The sequence below is a fragment of the Tasmannia lanceolata genome, unplaced genomic scaffold (genome assembly GCF_043159265.1).
Source record: "Tasmannia lanceolata isolate RefF3 unplaced genomic scaffold, GAP_Taslan_0.1 ptg000026l, whole genome shotgun sequence".
Taxonomy (NCBI): domain Eukaryota; kingdom Viridiplantae; phylum Streptophyta; class Magnoliopsida; order Canellales; family Winteraceae; genus Tasmannia; species Tasmannia lanceolata.
This window is the reverse complement of record NW_027518703.1, coordinates 6,865,248-6,880,040: the sequence shown is the minus strand read 5'-3', so window position 1 is coordinate 6,880,040 and position 14,793 is coordinate 6,865,248. Positions and strand designations below refer to the sequence as shown.

The following is a 14,793-nucleotide window of genomic DNA, read 5'->3' as shown; positions in this document are numbered from 1 at the left end:
ATTCGTCATCAGGCACTGACCTTTTGTATCTCTGGTTATCCATTGCAAACAGAGCATTTGTTTTGGTTCCATGGATGGCGACTCTGAGTTATTTTTAGATACATCTTGGTTTCGAGCCCTGGCTCCGGATCAGGATGTATCTCTTTCTTTTTATATCGCCACTCATGCTATGCTGTGAGGGTGGCAACAGTTTCGAGAGTTCCTTGGTAGAGCTCTCCTTCACGTTGTGGAGATCTTAGAGGGTGCAGGAGGGATCTCGCGTCCCTCGGCACCGTCCTCGGATTGGGGTCCACAGAATTATATGTAGACGGATCATCCAACTCATGAGGAAGTGGAGCATGTTTGATACTCACTGGACCAGAAAGCTTCACAATGGACTACGCTGTAAGGTTTGGCTTCCGCGCATCGAACAATGAGGCCGAATATGAAGCCCTCATTGCCGGGATGAACCTAGCAGCACAAGTACGTGCTCTGATGCTAAAAGCCTACAGCGACTCGCAGTTGGTTGTCAATCAGATACAAGGCACTTATGAGGCGCGCGATGAGCGCATGAGCAAATACTTCAACAGAGTTCACCACTTAGCTAGAAAATTCAAGAGCTTTGAGATCGTTCGTGTTCCAAGAACTGGAAATAGGAAAGCTGACACTAGCAACTTCCGGATATTCATCCTTAAAGAGCGTGTACATGGAATTCTTGAAAAAGCAAGCATTGAAACCGAGGTCGAAGAGGTCATGCAAGTTGACCATGAACCATGCTGGATGGATGAGACCATTAGATATCTAAGGGAAGGGAAGTTACCCGAAGATAAGAAAGTAGCGCGAAAGGTAGTCCAAAGATCTGCAAGATTCTCCCTTGACAGAGAAAACCTCTACAAAAGATCGTACACCCTTCCATACTTGAAATGTCTCCGGCTAGCCGACGCCGCATATACTTTGCAAGAAACGCACAAAGGGATTTGCGGTGAACATCTCGGCGGAAAAGCCTTAGCGGTAAAGGTAATGTTAAGAGGATTGTACTGGCCCACTCTGAGACAAGACGCACTCGACCTCGTCAGAAAATGCTAGAAGTGCCAAAAATTCTCATGTGAATGTTCTTTTGTTGTTTGATTCTTTAATTCAAATATAGACTTGCTTTGGAAATTTTAGTCCTCTCTTGGTGTTTGATTCTTCAATTATAGACTTGCTTTGGAAATTTTAGTAAATTGTTTTTTTGCCTTTCTTGGCAAAAAACCGTACAGGGAGAAAGTGGTAGTAGGGTTTAAAGTTTGAAATGAAATGGTCTTAGGTTTATAATATAGCACACTTTTCTAGGATTTAGCCACATACTAGATTTTAATACGAATGGTAGGTTTTTAGAGGCTGAAGAGAGCACCACTTATCTAGCTGCCTAGAACCTTATCCTGTCTCCGAATAAACTCTAAACTTGATTTCTTTCGAGAATAAATGATTAATTCTTAAGATGTCTCTCCACACCGTCACCCCTTGAAATCTAAAACTATCCGTGGAGAACCAATGACCCTGCGAAGTACCATACTTACCGTCTATAACTCTGACCCAAAGATGAGACCCCGCATTTCCAGATCTCCAAAGCCATTTCCCAAGGAAAGCAAGATTCATTGCCTTTACTCTTCTAAATGCCAAGGGCACCTTTGATGCAGGTGCATTCCTGGTATTATGTTGCTGCCGGATTTTCAATCCAGTAAAAAAATGGGTTGGCTTTGGGTTGAGCTTGAACCAACCAAACTGAAATTTCTGAAATTTTGTATTTTTAATGAAGGAAAAAAAATTTAGTTCTTATTTTTTTTAAAAATAAAAAATTGAGTTCGTTGTGTAATTGTGTGAAATTTTGATAATGTAATGACTAACGCAATAATAAATTACACATATAGCATTATGATATATAAATTTATTGAAGTCTAATTCTTTATATTTGAATATATTAACCGAGAAAGCAGAATTTCATACTATCAACCCAAATCAGGCCCTGTTCATTCTGGATTTTGAGTCCAAAACTGATTATTGGACTCGAAATTGCATTACTTTTCATAATTTCTTCATCAAGGTTTCATCAATGATATAAGATCATCCAGTTACAGTGGGACCAATATTTATACCATGAATACCATAGTTGAACTCTTCTGGGAAATGTGAGGCATATTTAGACTGTTGTACATCATTTACAGACAGAACCATTATCCTTGTTTTGAAGAGAATCTACTGATTTTGTCCAAGCAAAACAAAACCAAATTATTCTCTTCATTGATTCAAAAGAATGTAGAGTTCCAAACTCATTTTTGGCTGTAATTACAAATTTCTATAGGAATCTATCATCCGTAACAAATTTAGAGTTTCAAACTCATTTTAGGCTGTAATTACAACTTTCTATAGGAATCTATCATCCACAACTCTCCTTGTTTTGATACTGTCACCTCTCTATTTTAAATTCTCTAACTATAACAGGCATTGCAACCTGCAAGTAGTTTAAAAACTAATAAGGAGGTGCCAATAAGATGCAAATATCAGTTCCCTTTATCTCTTGTTTAGTTTTCCTTTAGTTGCGCTTTCCTTCTCCATCTCACTGCCAACATTTTCAAGAATGCGTACAAAACAGGTACCAAATATATGTATACGAATGAGAGAGAAAGATTTAGTTCACGATCTCCTATATCAAATTTGATTCATAACACAGTGCATATATGAACTCACAAGAAATTTAAAAAAATGAGAATGAGAAAAGGGAAAAATAATTATACACCCATTCTCTAATATATAATCCACTAATCATCAAACCTCTGAAGTCATACTACTCTGCATCAAGCTCCAGCACCCAGCCTCTTCCAACTAGTAAGTAGTAACCAAAGAGCCTCACTCCCGTCTACGAGAGAAGGGCTGATCTTTTAGTAGCTTTTGAGTCCAGAAGGCTTTGGTCTGACTGTCGAATGGATGCTCATCTTCTTTGGAAGTTTAAAAACTTGATTGAGAAGGCAAAGATAAATGCAAAGAGAACAGTAAAGCCAATCATTCCGGCAGCAAGCACACCCAAGAAGTCGTGTTTGAATCCAAAATATTTCTCTATATACTCAGACACGCTTTCTTCCGTCTCCTCCATTGTAGTATGTATGTCTCCGAACTGCGAGACAACCAATCCATACAAGGTCCACGAAACAGGACAGGCCCAATAGTACCATCTCCACCATATAGGAATTCTCTGTTAATCAACCCAAAAGCATTAGCCTCCATTCAATAAGTCAAGAAAACATAGCTCATAAGGTTAGGATGATTTTAGAACTTACAGGTCGAGGAACTATAAAGCCCGCAAATAGATTCCATAGTGAATAAAATGCAGAGGAAACAATTCCAGCAATGTCGTGATTAGGGGTCATGCCAACAGCCATCATCCCGTAGTATGTGAAGTAAAGCAATGTGAAGAACATGAAGAACACTTGCCAAAAGAACTTGGCAGCCGTCCATTGAAATGCAATCATGGAATAGACAATGAGCGCATAGGATAGAGTCTGTGCCATGACATATGGAACCTCGATTGCTACCTGAAAATATTGCGTAATAAGGTAAGATGACAGTAGGAAGAAGGGAATTCAGTTAGTAAACTCAGAAGACTTTTATAAAAACATTCCACATACAGAAATAAATCAGTTTATAGACGGTATGAAAATCAATATCTTCAAGAATTTCTTAAGAAGAGATTGGACATACTTGCGAAAATGCGTAAGGTAAAGCTGAATACATTCCGGCAGCTCGCTCTCTGTAGAATACTGTTCGTTCAACGGCCACAACTGGCTGCACGGACGATGCATTTTGTACACCTATGAACAGAACGGCGGCATACATGGAACCCATTGCATTCAACAGATCTTGTTGCCTACTCCTGTCATTTACGACAATATATAGATGCACTCTACTTAGCTTTAAAACCAGAGGAGAGTTAGACATGTAACTCAAAATTTTGCGAATAGAGAAACTAATACACCATCCTAGCAACATACGTTTTGGAGCCAAGATTCCAGAACATCGTCCCAAACAACAAGGCAATGAAGGTTGTGAATAGAAATCGGACAGCAGTATAAGGTGGATTCCGCCAATATGACTTGTGTTGTTTCCAAAGGCAAGCCATACACTGTGTGCTGAAGGGTTGCGAATACTTAGTGGGGAAGTATAGGTCTTCGAAGCCGGGAGGAGGTGTACTCAGTTCATTAATAAGAGCTTTGTTTCTCCTGCAACAATTACCATAAGTGCCTAGAGATGAAAACAATTGACAGTTTACATGTAGATGTGAGAACGTGAATAGGCGAACCCACCTATACAGATCAGAATTCTTGTACACATCGGTAAAATTGACCCCTAGAATCTCTTCCTGTGACAGGGAAGTCACCTCCAACATCCATGTCGCTGGATTATAACCGTCTTTAATCTTGCTAACTCCATTGATTGCCTTTATAAAACAAAACCCAATTCTATCAGTACTCGTATCATGGGAACAGAAAAGCAATAATTTGTAGTTATTTCCTGTTCATAAGGCCTCACCTCAAAGTAACTGATCAGATGGGTAGAATGGTGGCCCAATGGTCCTACGTATATTTCTTCTCCCCCTCGTTTCATAAGTAAGAGCTGCATCCAGGCAGAATAAATAGACCACAAGATCTGGTGAATTAACAAATCAATCAAAAATGACATGACAAATTATTTTAGTTCAGTTGCTTCTCACCTCATCAAACGCTTCAAAAATTTCAATGCTGGGCTGATGGATTGTGCACACCACCGTTCTTCCGGTGTCCACAGTGTTCCTCACTGTTCTCATCACAATTGCCGCTGCCCTCGCATCTAGTCCAGAGGTAGGCTCATCCATGAATATTAAAGAGGGGTTGGCGACAAGCTCAACCGCAATGGTTAGCCTCTTACGCTGCTCGGTCGATAACCCATTCACACCGGGCAACCCGACTAGTGCTTCTTTCAATGATGTCAATTCTACGAGCTCCATCACCTCATCGATGAACATCTAAAAATCATTAGTTTTACCAATCAGTTGACACCCAATCAGACATAAGGGCTCATTGAAACAGATTAAGATTTACGCCACCAACCTTTCTTGTGGAAGAGTTGACCTCAAGGGGCAACCTAAGCCATGCAGAGTATAAAATGGACTCATAAACTGTAACATGAGGAGAGTGAATGTCATTCTGTTCACAGTATCCAGATATGCGTGCAAATGTTTCTTGCTTCTTGGGGTAGCCAGATATGGTGATGGTTCCCTCTATGTATCCGCCAGTTTTCCTTCCGGCTAACACATCCATCAGCGTGGTCTTTCCAGCACCACTAACACCCATGAGTGCTGTAAGAACCCCAGGCCTGAAAGCTCCACTTACACCCTTCAGAAGTTTTAAGCGATCTTCCGTAACACCTTCTTCTCTCATTTCCTGTAGTTTCAAACTATCAGTTCCTGGTTTCAAGGTCGGTATTCGTGTGAAAAAAATGAGAACTTAGCATTTGCTTGGAACTTGATGTTACCTGTGGCATGTCTACAGAGTATCTGATATTATCAAAGACAATTGAAAGAGGTGAAAATGGAAGGACCATGCCCTTCCGGCTGTCACTGGCACCGACAGTGGCATCTCTACGGGCAGATAGTGATGAATTTCCGCTCCGAGTTTCATTATCTGTTGCTTCAAATATGCCAGCAGGTTTAGGTGACTTTCATTTAACAAAAAACAAGCAAACAGAGAACTGGATGAGCTTACCATTGGATGCCTGATGTGCGACAGAGTTCCTTCCTCTGGATGACATTGCGACGCCCTCGTTTCTTCTGGTTCTCTCAGCGTTGTTCTCCTTCACTGGTTCTTCAGATTGAACTGCTTGACCACTTCTGAAGGCTGAAGGCATTACTCACACAGTTAGAACTACACAACATAAATAGTACAGATGTCAAATTCTTAGACTTGGTGTTATACATTCAGAATGAGGTTACTCACGGTTAAGATATGCAAGCCCAATAGTGAAGAGTCCATTGAATAGGAATGTATATCCAATCAATGCGCCTATCCCAAGCCAATACCAGTATGAATGAGGAAAGATTCCACGTGACTTCAATAACTGAACTCCCAAGGTATCGGTCGAATTTGGAAGAAGCAACTGTAGCACAGAGCCAAAATTAAATCTGAGATAAATTTCTTTGATTAAGCAAATCTGATATAAATTTCCTACTGAGTAATGGAGGTATTTTCCAGTTTGCGACCAAAATTCTTACATGTCTCCAACTTCTCCCTAGAAATTCATTACAGGCTATTGCGTTCTGTCCATACATCAAAGGAGAGGCCCAGTAACCCCAGATCCACCATTTCTTCACATCCTCTGCAGTCAAGAATTAAGCTTCAGTCAGTCAATAAATTTGTCTACATGCTTTATAAAACGGTTGGCATTCTTTAAGTATATCATACGTCGTGCTATTATAAATCCTCCAAGCCCCAAGATTGTAAGAAGTGCAAAGTTCCCAACTGTCAATGCCACTATCATATTGCGTCCCAATACAGCCATTAATCGAAACAGTCCAGAGGCCATCTGACTCATCAGTGCAAGTAGCAGATATTGTTTAAAGAACCTGCAACAATTAAGAGTTTATGATTAATCACTAGAAACCATGAAAGGAAACACAATTGGCGCTTTGATCCCAATTGTATTAAGTCTCACCTTCCAACATTAGGGTCAAAACCAATGACATAATAAGTCAAGGCAGTCCAGACAACAACTTCAGCAAATGATATGGGAATTTTGAGGATCCATGTAGGTAGAGCATATGCCCATGAAGGAAAAAAGAGGAGATCTCTTTGCTTGAAGAAAACAGGAAGCTTTGCAATGGTCATTGCAAGCTCTGAGAACCCATTAAACATAATAGTAACAAGAGCGAAGAAGAGAGCACCCATAAAAATATTCCCATCATCTAGTGAATCACGGGGCATCTTAGTACGAAAGAAGACCGTCATTGCAACAAATGAAAGGAATGTAAGCTGAAATCAGACGGAAAAAAGATTGTAAGGTAAAGGATTCGTAAGTTTAGAATTCGAGAATCAAACTAGGGTGTACAACATTACTCACTTGACACATTTTGAAGACGTAGACAAATGAGTTTCTCTTCATCAGTAACAATTCCCTTGAAATGCAAGCTTTCAGTAATTCCATCTTGGTAACTCCATATCTGGATGTCGTTAAAGCAGCAGGATGGCTCTTAGTCTTGTCGAAAGGGGTGCCAAGTTCCTGTACTAAATTATGACCAATATGGAATGACTTGAATGCATCCGAAAATTCCTTGACAGAAACAAAACTGTATGGTTCATCACTACGTGACCAGTATTGCTGCTGATCTTTTATTGAAGTCACCTGGAGAAGTGTAACAATTCAGTAATTCAACATCCTACACAATTTAAATTAAGCCCCACTCGCAAAAGTTGAAAGCAGTTTTCTTGTGAATGATTCTAAGTGAGAAGAATAGTAATAAATTTGAGCAAACTCACTTCCTGCAAGAAGTCTGCAACACCTTTCCTGTCTGGACATTTGAAACCCATGGACTCAAAGAACTCGAGCACACATTCACGAGGACCCTGATACACAATTTGCCCGTTGGCGATAAGAACTATGTCATCGAATAGGTCATAAGTCTCTGGTGCTGGCTGAAGCAAAGCAATTAGTGCTGTCCCACCAAGAATGTGAATAGACTGTCTGAGGGAATTGACAATCTGGAAAGTTGTGGAGCTGTCTAGGCCTGTGGATATCTCATCCATGAACAAGGCCTTTGCCGGTCCAACAAGCATCTCGCCTATACAAATCAGAATACCCAACAATTGAGCAAAAATCATAGGAACAAAGGACTCATCTAAAGTCTAAGATGACTATTCGGTTCATTTTCGGTATTTTGTACCTGTTGTAACACGCTTTTTCTGACCCCCAGAGATACCCCTCAGCATTTGATCCCCTACAAGGGTATCAGCACAGATATCCAGACCTAAAATCTGCAGTTTTAAAAGAGAACAAGTAAAGCAATGAATGCCAATATTTGCTCTTCTAGAAGCCCACTTTGACATAACTTTTGTTGAAATAATATATTTCCATCACAGTATATACCTTGAGAATGTAGTCTGTGACCACATTTTCTTCCTGCCCTTCTAGTGATGAGGCCTGTAGAAGTACAATGGAAAGGACATAATAAATCTCAGCGTCCAATAATTCAACTGATTTTTATTAACCATCCATTAAGAACGTCTTATTGTAAACCCAGTAATGCTTTGTTGTGGAGTCTTAATTATTAGAATGCAGGAATTTGGAACTGTAAAAAAATCATGCAGAAAATGAAATCAAGCACAGGAAGCTGCAGTTCAAACAAAGCTTGTAAGATACCAAAGATCCTCTCAAACAGGTGGCAATGGTCGGATCCATTGACTGTATAACAGTAATGCCAAAGATTCACAGTGGCAAGAAAAAACAGGTAATTACTAAGGCCCTGTTCGTTTAAGATTATGTTTAAATTCAATTCCAATAATTGGTTTGGCAGTCACAATCGGTTGTCACAATCTTAAACGAACAGGGCCCAAGTCTTTCATGTAATTCTTGCAAATGGATGGCTCAGTCGAATGCTAGATCTATCTAACAAAAATAATGTTCATGTTTGAAAGAGTTGTTCTTAACTCTTACAGTCTTACCTTCATGTAGACATCTATGTCAGGATCTGGCTTGATATTTGCTGCCTTCTCCCTTCTTGATAGCTCTGTCAACATTTCTGCAGACCACACAGAAGAAAAAAAACACAAACCTATAATTCAACCTATATTTGTTTTTGATAAATTCAAGCTATATGTTGTATTCTGGCTGGGATTCATCAATTGGGTGGACTATAGATGCTTGTCGAACTGAGCGGTCAGCTCAGTAAGCGTTTAAGCCTTAGGGTTTAGGATTTAGAGCCATTATCAAAACATGATCGTGCGGATATCAATAGTATATGTATGCTGGTGAATGTGTGTGTGTGCGCGCGCTCGTTTGTGTGAAGGTGATATATTGGCCCCTATTTTAACCACGACCACACCTCTTTTCTACATATGGGGATAGAGTTTTGGTGTTTCATGGCTGAGAGAGAGTAGAAAAGAGAGCTTGTAAACGTAATATTGAGAGTGAAACTCTCTTCGCCCATGGATGTGGGCACACTACCGAACCACGTAACTCTTATGTTTCTGGCTGTGTGTATTTGTGTTTCTTGCATTTTGTTTGTTGTTGGCTACACATTAGTTTGATCCCATTTTATGGATTCAAGATCTCTCGATTTTTTCACTCACTAAGGGGCCGTTTGGATACCTGGATTTCTTCAAAATTATAGATGAGAGACGAGAGAAGAAGCGGACCAGCTGCCGTTTTCTGATTTCTCTCCCTTCTTTCCGTCAGCAAGAGAGTAGCAGATCATCCCATTTTTCCAGGTTTTAGAAATCTCAGGATGAGGGAGAGATTTCTAAAACCTGGATTTCTTACTTAAAATCCAAGAAACACTGTCAGGACAGCCTGCAGCAGCTTGATCATGAACCCTCTTTTACACTGTTTTCAAACTAAGACATGGATTCTAAAATCCGCGTATCCAAATGGCCGTTTCAATACGCGGATTTCAGAATCCTGAATTTCCTCAAAATCTTGGATGGAAGATGAGAGAAGAAAGGAAACCCTCTATCGTTTTCTGATTTCACGCCCTTCTTTCTGTTAAGCCAGAGAGCAGGAGATCATCCCGTTTCCAGGTTTTTGAAATCTCAGGATGGGGGAGAGATTTCTAAAACCTGGATTTCTTACTCAAAATCCAAGAAATACTGTCTGGACATCATACAGCAGCTTGATCATGACCCTCTTTTACACTGTTTTCAAACTAAAACCTGGATTCTAAAATCCGGAGTATCCAAACGGCCCCTAAATCTCCCAATTAATTCAATCAACTGGAATCAATTGCTTTAACTTACCGTAACGAGTTCCGACTCCTTGACATCTTGCAGAGAAGGCCAAGGTTTCTCTCACAGTCATCTCCCCCAAGTGGAGATCATTCTGACTGATATAAGCAGAGGTCCTCTGAGGGACAAATTCATCCATTCCGTGGCCATTATACGTTATTTTCCCAGAAGCCTGTTGTTAGAGAAAAACCCATACCAACTTTTATATCTGCAGATTGTAATACTTCCTTGAAAGCATAAAAATTATCATAACAACCAAGGAATAAGAACTCGATATGTTCACCTTTAGTTCTGATTCCAGCTTTCCTGCCAAAGCTAACAGTAAAGTGGTTTTCCCAGAGCTTGGGGGGCCTAAAAGCAGAGTCATTCTGCATAATTTACAGGAGAATCAAGCTTTTATTTAGCCAATAATCAATCCAACAGAAAGAAATGCAAAGTGAATAAAACCCAATTCGCGATTTGGTCAAAGCCACTAATTTGCTTACCTGCAGGGCCTGATGATTCCACTGATATCCTTAAGGATTGAAAATTTCACCTTTCGACTAGGTAGTATCCGGAGGAAGTTGAGGAGATCCTTTCAAAAAGGAAAGAGAAATTGCCAAATGAGTACAGGAACATATTACACACAACTAAACTGGTGTTTTCAATTTGAAACTTGATGATTAATATTATGCAGAATACCTCCGCAAAATTCATCATGAAATTGAGGACTGTAGGTAAAGCTCTGCCACCAAAATGAGCTTCTGCTTCCACATTCAAATGCTCAAACCGAACTTCGATCGTTGGACTCTCAATTCCAACTCTGTAAAAAAAAGCCAAAGAAATTGGAAAAAAAGAATCATACATATTGGCAGTGGAAGGACCTTCCTACAAGGGCTAGGGGTACTTTAAGATATGACTCTCTGGACATCCTAGTATCCGTTGTAAGTAATTTTTCTTATATTTTGTTTTTGAAGTAAGGTGTTATGTCGCAATTAAAAAAAATCGAACCATCAGTAATTCATGCACAGAAGGCTACAAATGATCAGAAACAGAGTGGGGGCAGCTTACCGATCCATTCGGTTCTTGAGCTTCAAGAGGAACTTCTCATTATCCTCCTCAGCAGTTCTAACTAATCTATCTAGCAAAGTCTTTTTCTCTTTAAACCCGAGATCTTGAATATCAACTTCCTTGTGCTCACCTTCAAGGCTTGTCAATATACCTTTTCTTATACGGTCGTACGTTGGAAGTTTCTCGAGAGCCGCCCATTTCAGAGCTTCTTCATCATCTTCATCCCGAGAAGATCGCGAAAAAACATCGTCCACCCCCGCATTCCTCCACATGGACGACGCATTTCGATGTAAACTTCCTACTCGATAAAGATCGGTAGTATTCATTGCACCTCTCAAAACAGAAATAACTTTAATTTCTTCAAGAACCCACTAAAACCCAGAAAGATTTCCCCCTCCCAGTTCAATAAGAACTGATTGGGTTTTCTTCCTCAGTTTTTTTTTCTTATCCCACACGAAGCTGTGAAGCAGTACGTGTGTTTGTCAGAGAAATGTTGAGGGGCTTTATGTGTTTAAATAAACAATCCTAGAGGCGGCTTTGAATTTTCCCGGGTACTGTTTAGATAGTTGAACTCCTTTTAAGGAGACCGTCCGATCAAGGATTACAACTCTACAGTCAAGTCAACATATCCACGTGGCAAATGTAGCACAGGCACCGGTCTTTGAGGATTTACTTGGTGTTGTTTTTGGCTGTCTAATGTGGTAAGGGGTATTATTTTCTCCTTTCTCATGCTTTAACCGTGAGGACTTTTGCCCTCTCCCTTTAGACCCGCCGAGTTATTAATTTTTTTTGTACCAGGCTTCTAGAAGTCTAACTTGAAGGCTTTCTTTGTTTGGATTTTGCGCTTGATTTTTTCGACGTAAAATGATATTACCACCACCCCTCATTCAAATTCTGCGACACGTGAGGGCCCACTCTCGTCAAATCTATGAAAATAAATCCTTTTTAAGCCTGCTTCCAAGTCGTTGCTACTTTGGTTTTTTCTTGCCTCAATCTCCGCATGACTGTTTTTATAGGCTTCTAAGCTTCTTACAGGATATGAATGCACATATTTTTCCTTAGGAAATATATGAGAAGGCAAAAGTACAAGTAGGGACTGCTCAAGAACCTCGAATCAATGATCGCCTTACAAGCTTGGTGGTATATTGACACTAGTCTTCCCTATCTTGCTGGTTTGCAGATCAAATAAAAAGAAACAGAGTAGAATTCTTGGTTGGTTCGAGGGAACCCAAGTCCTCCGGTTAAACACACTATGTTTTCTTGATTAGCAAAACATAACTATTATTCATTGATAGCCATATTTAAAACAAAACAGCTTACAACGTTCACCTACAGAATATGAATCAATTAGCAACAAAATAGGACTCCAACGTTCACTTGCAGATTATTAGGAATCTAGTAATACCCTGGACTAACAACCTGACCCACTACTCTCTACCACTATCCATGACATAGAGTCCACTAAAATAAAAACACCTACTAACATATCAACAGCCAACACCACTAACTACTACTGCTTGATTAGCAGTGGGAGAAGATATCTCACCCGCATAACACTTTGGATGTTCGAACTTTTATGGAGCTTCATCAGAACATTAGTTTGATGGTGTTCAACCTTTTACAAATCGCGTTTAATTTGCATTACAATAATCACTTTTGGGTTTAAAACAATGCTCAAAATCTAAAACAAACCGAGCATAAATGGACAGTGAGGAAATAAAAAAACAATGGTATGTATTCATCAAGAAAGGCTCTACAGATTGGAGGGTTAGAATCGCTTACTGGAGGTGCATTTTCGCTCTATGCCCTATCAATAGTAGAGTGTAGGAAATAATTTTGGATCATTCAGCATATTGCCTTCGCTTGTACTTTTGCCCGCACACATTTTTCTTTTGGAAAAATATGGTCATCTGTTGTGAGAAAAATTCTTTTCAGTAGCAAAAACAAAGCCTTTTCGACCATCATTTCAGCCTACCTTGCAGTCATTGGATTCTGCGTCGCGCCGTTGGATCACATAGTAGGACAATGTGGCACCTCCAATATTGTTTATTATGGGACCCCACATGGTGTTGATTTGAGCCTTTAATCTAAAAAACCCTGTTCTTTTGAGAAATAGATGAATTGAGTAGATGATATTTTCATGCTCCAATCTGGCGAATGAGATCCCTCTGCGTTAGACTTGGACATGTGACATTTTTTTATTTATAATCCGTTGTTCCTATTGCTGATGTCAAATTTGACATTCCTAGGATGAAAAAGTTTGGTGAAACGTAGAGACCGTGTGTTAAGATCGAAATGGATGTGTGATCTTATAGGTTGCCACGGTTCGAGACTCTAGAAGAAACAAGGAAAAAAAATGTAAAAGTGGATGGATTGGCCTCTCTCTGTTAATTGCTAAAAGATTGAACATTTGAAGGACGTTTTCTTTCTTAGGTGTTTCTTTTAAACAGGTAGGTGAATAAGTCTCTTAGATAGGATCACCTAATTGTGACTAATGTGATTAACTATAAGAGCTATTAGGCTAAGATTTTTGGCTAACAAAGTCAAGTGATGTTTATAGTAAATTTTGAATACGATTCATAGATTTGAAGAGATATTTAAATTTATTTAAAATATTATAAAATATGAGTTATAAATATAATTAGGAGATGCTTAGTCCATGCCAAGTGGACATACCATATGCCTAAGATAAAGACAAAAAAAGAAAACCCAATTTAGCTTGTTTTCAAGGAATCTTGAACCTATTCGTTTAAGATTATGACAACCGTAAGTGCCAAACCCATTACTGGACTCAAAATTACATTTAAATTTGAGTCCAATAATCAGTTTATAACTCAAAATATTTTGCCATAATCTTAAACGTGGATCATCCAGTGTTGGATATTATACTTGTCCAGTAGGGTCTGATTTATGACTTAATCAAATCCAGAGATGAAATATGTTGAACCCAATTTCTTACTTGGTCCCAAAGCGAGTAACTGAACCCAAATAAGTTATTCAGTCTCAAATTAGTTACTGTTTTAGACCACAAGGAATGGAATAAAATTAGATCTGTACTTATCTCTTTTGCCGAATAAACCCTATATGAAAATCAGTTTTGAGGAAGATAGGCTGAGTCATGCCACATGGTCACTCTCCTTAAGAATCGTATTCGCCCCCTACGGTGCAACGGGATCAGCGAACCAACGCTCCACGATAAAACAACCACAAAGGCTCCAGTCCACGTGCACTCGCTGATTGGTCCACCCAAAATCACCTTGGAAGAGTGCTCAGACATGGAAGGGACAGATGGAGAATTCGTGTGTAGAGATGTGTTCTCCAACGGTGTTGTTCTCTCCTTTTTATAGATGAGGAATTCGTGTGTAGAGATGTGTTCTCCAACGGTGTTGCTCTCTCCTTTTTATAGATGACGAAGTGACTGTTGGAAGAAGATTAATCACCACCATTAGTGCCTTAAACGTTTCTCTCCCAACAGTCACAAATATGACTGTTGGATATGAAACGGTTCACACACTTAATAGGTATGTTAATAAAAAAACGTGGGGAGATTAAAAATTATTTTAATTGAGAAAATTAAATACTTTTTGGGCACTAAAAAGATAGTTAAATTGTACCCAAACCCGGACTCCAGCCACAGCCCGGCGAAGTGCGCACGTGTGTTTTGAATATGGGCTTGTGCTCTTTTAAAAGCCTAGGATCCAACAAATTCTAAAGTCCCTTGAAGGCCCAAGCCTTTCTCCAACTCTCCATCTTATATGAAAGA

General features: G+C 39.5%; 2 protein-coding genes across 3 annotated transcripts; one reads left to right on the top strand and one right to left on the bottom strand.

Moving 5' to 3' along the window:
• The first annotated feature begins 372 nt into the window (after nt 1-372).
• LOC143858462 (uncharacterized) lies at nt 373-1,065 on the top strand. Its single transcript, XM_077369114.1, has one exon. The coding sequence runs from the start codon at nt 373-375 to the stop codon at nt 1,063-1,065; it is 693 nt and encodes a 230-aa protein (XP_077225229.1).
• Nucleotides 1,066-2,601: 1,536 nt separating this feature from the next.
• On the bottom strand, nt 2,602-11,525 carry LOC143858591 (pleiotropic drug resistance protein TUR2-like). Of its 2 annotated transcripts, none has more exons than XM_077369272.1 (24): nt 11,031-11,525; nt 10,662-10,782; nt 10,466-10,554; nt 10,264-10,348; nt 9,993-10,152; nt 8,703-8,779; nt 8,128-8,181; nt 7,925-8,015; nt 7,521-7,822; nt 7,105-7,386; nt 6,700-7,016; nt 6,450-6,610; nt 6,260-6,363; nt 5,985-6,144; nt 5,754-5,885; nt 5,524-5,678; nt 5,100-5,432; nt 4,724-5,014; nt 4,543-4,626; nt 4,317-4,450; nt 4,005-4,232; nt 3,715-3,886; nt 3,294-3,548; nt 2,602-3,208 (listed from the first exon to the last, which is right to left on the bottom strand). In XM_077369272.1, the coding sequence occupies exons 1-24, from the start codon at nt 11,354-11,356 to the stop codon at nt 2,948-2,950; spliced, it is 4,374 nt and encodes a 1,457-aa protein (XP_077225387.1). In that variant the 5' UTR covers nt 11,357-11,525; the 3' UTR covers nt 2,602-2,947. The 2 variants fall into 2 exon arrangements, with proteins under 2 accessions (XP_077225387.1, XP_077225388.1); XM_077369273.1 differs by having other exon boundaries at nt 5,524-5,672; nt 11,031-11,524.
• Nucleotides 11,526-14,793: the final 3,268 nt, after the last annotated feature.

Excerpts from the sequence above, each read along its gene's own strand:
- LOC143858462 (XM_077369114.1), top strand. The coding sequence starts at position 373 with ATGGACTACGCTGTAAGGTTTGGCTTCCGCGCATCGAACAATGAGGCC.
- LOC143858591 (XM_077369272.1), bottom strand. The coding sequence starts at position 11,356 with ATGAATACTACCGATCTTTATCGAGTAGGAAGTTTACATCGAAATGCG. Across the intron at positions 8,182-8,702 it reads ACATAGATGTCTACATGAAG|GCCTCATCACTAGAAGGGCA; the intron begins GTAAGACTGTAA and ends GTACTTCTACAG. Across the intron at positions 7,017-7,104 it reads ACGTCTTCAAAATGTGTCAA|CTTACATTCCTTTCATTTGT; the intron begins GTGAGTAATGTT and ends GTCTGATTTCAG.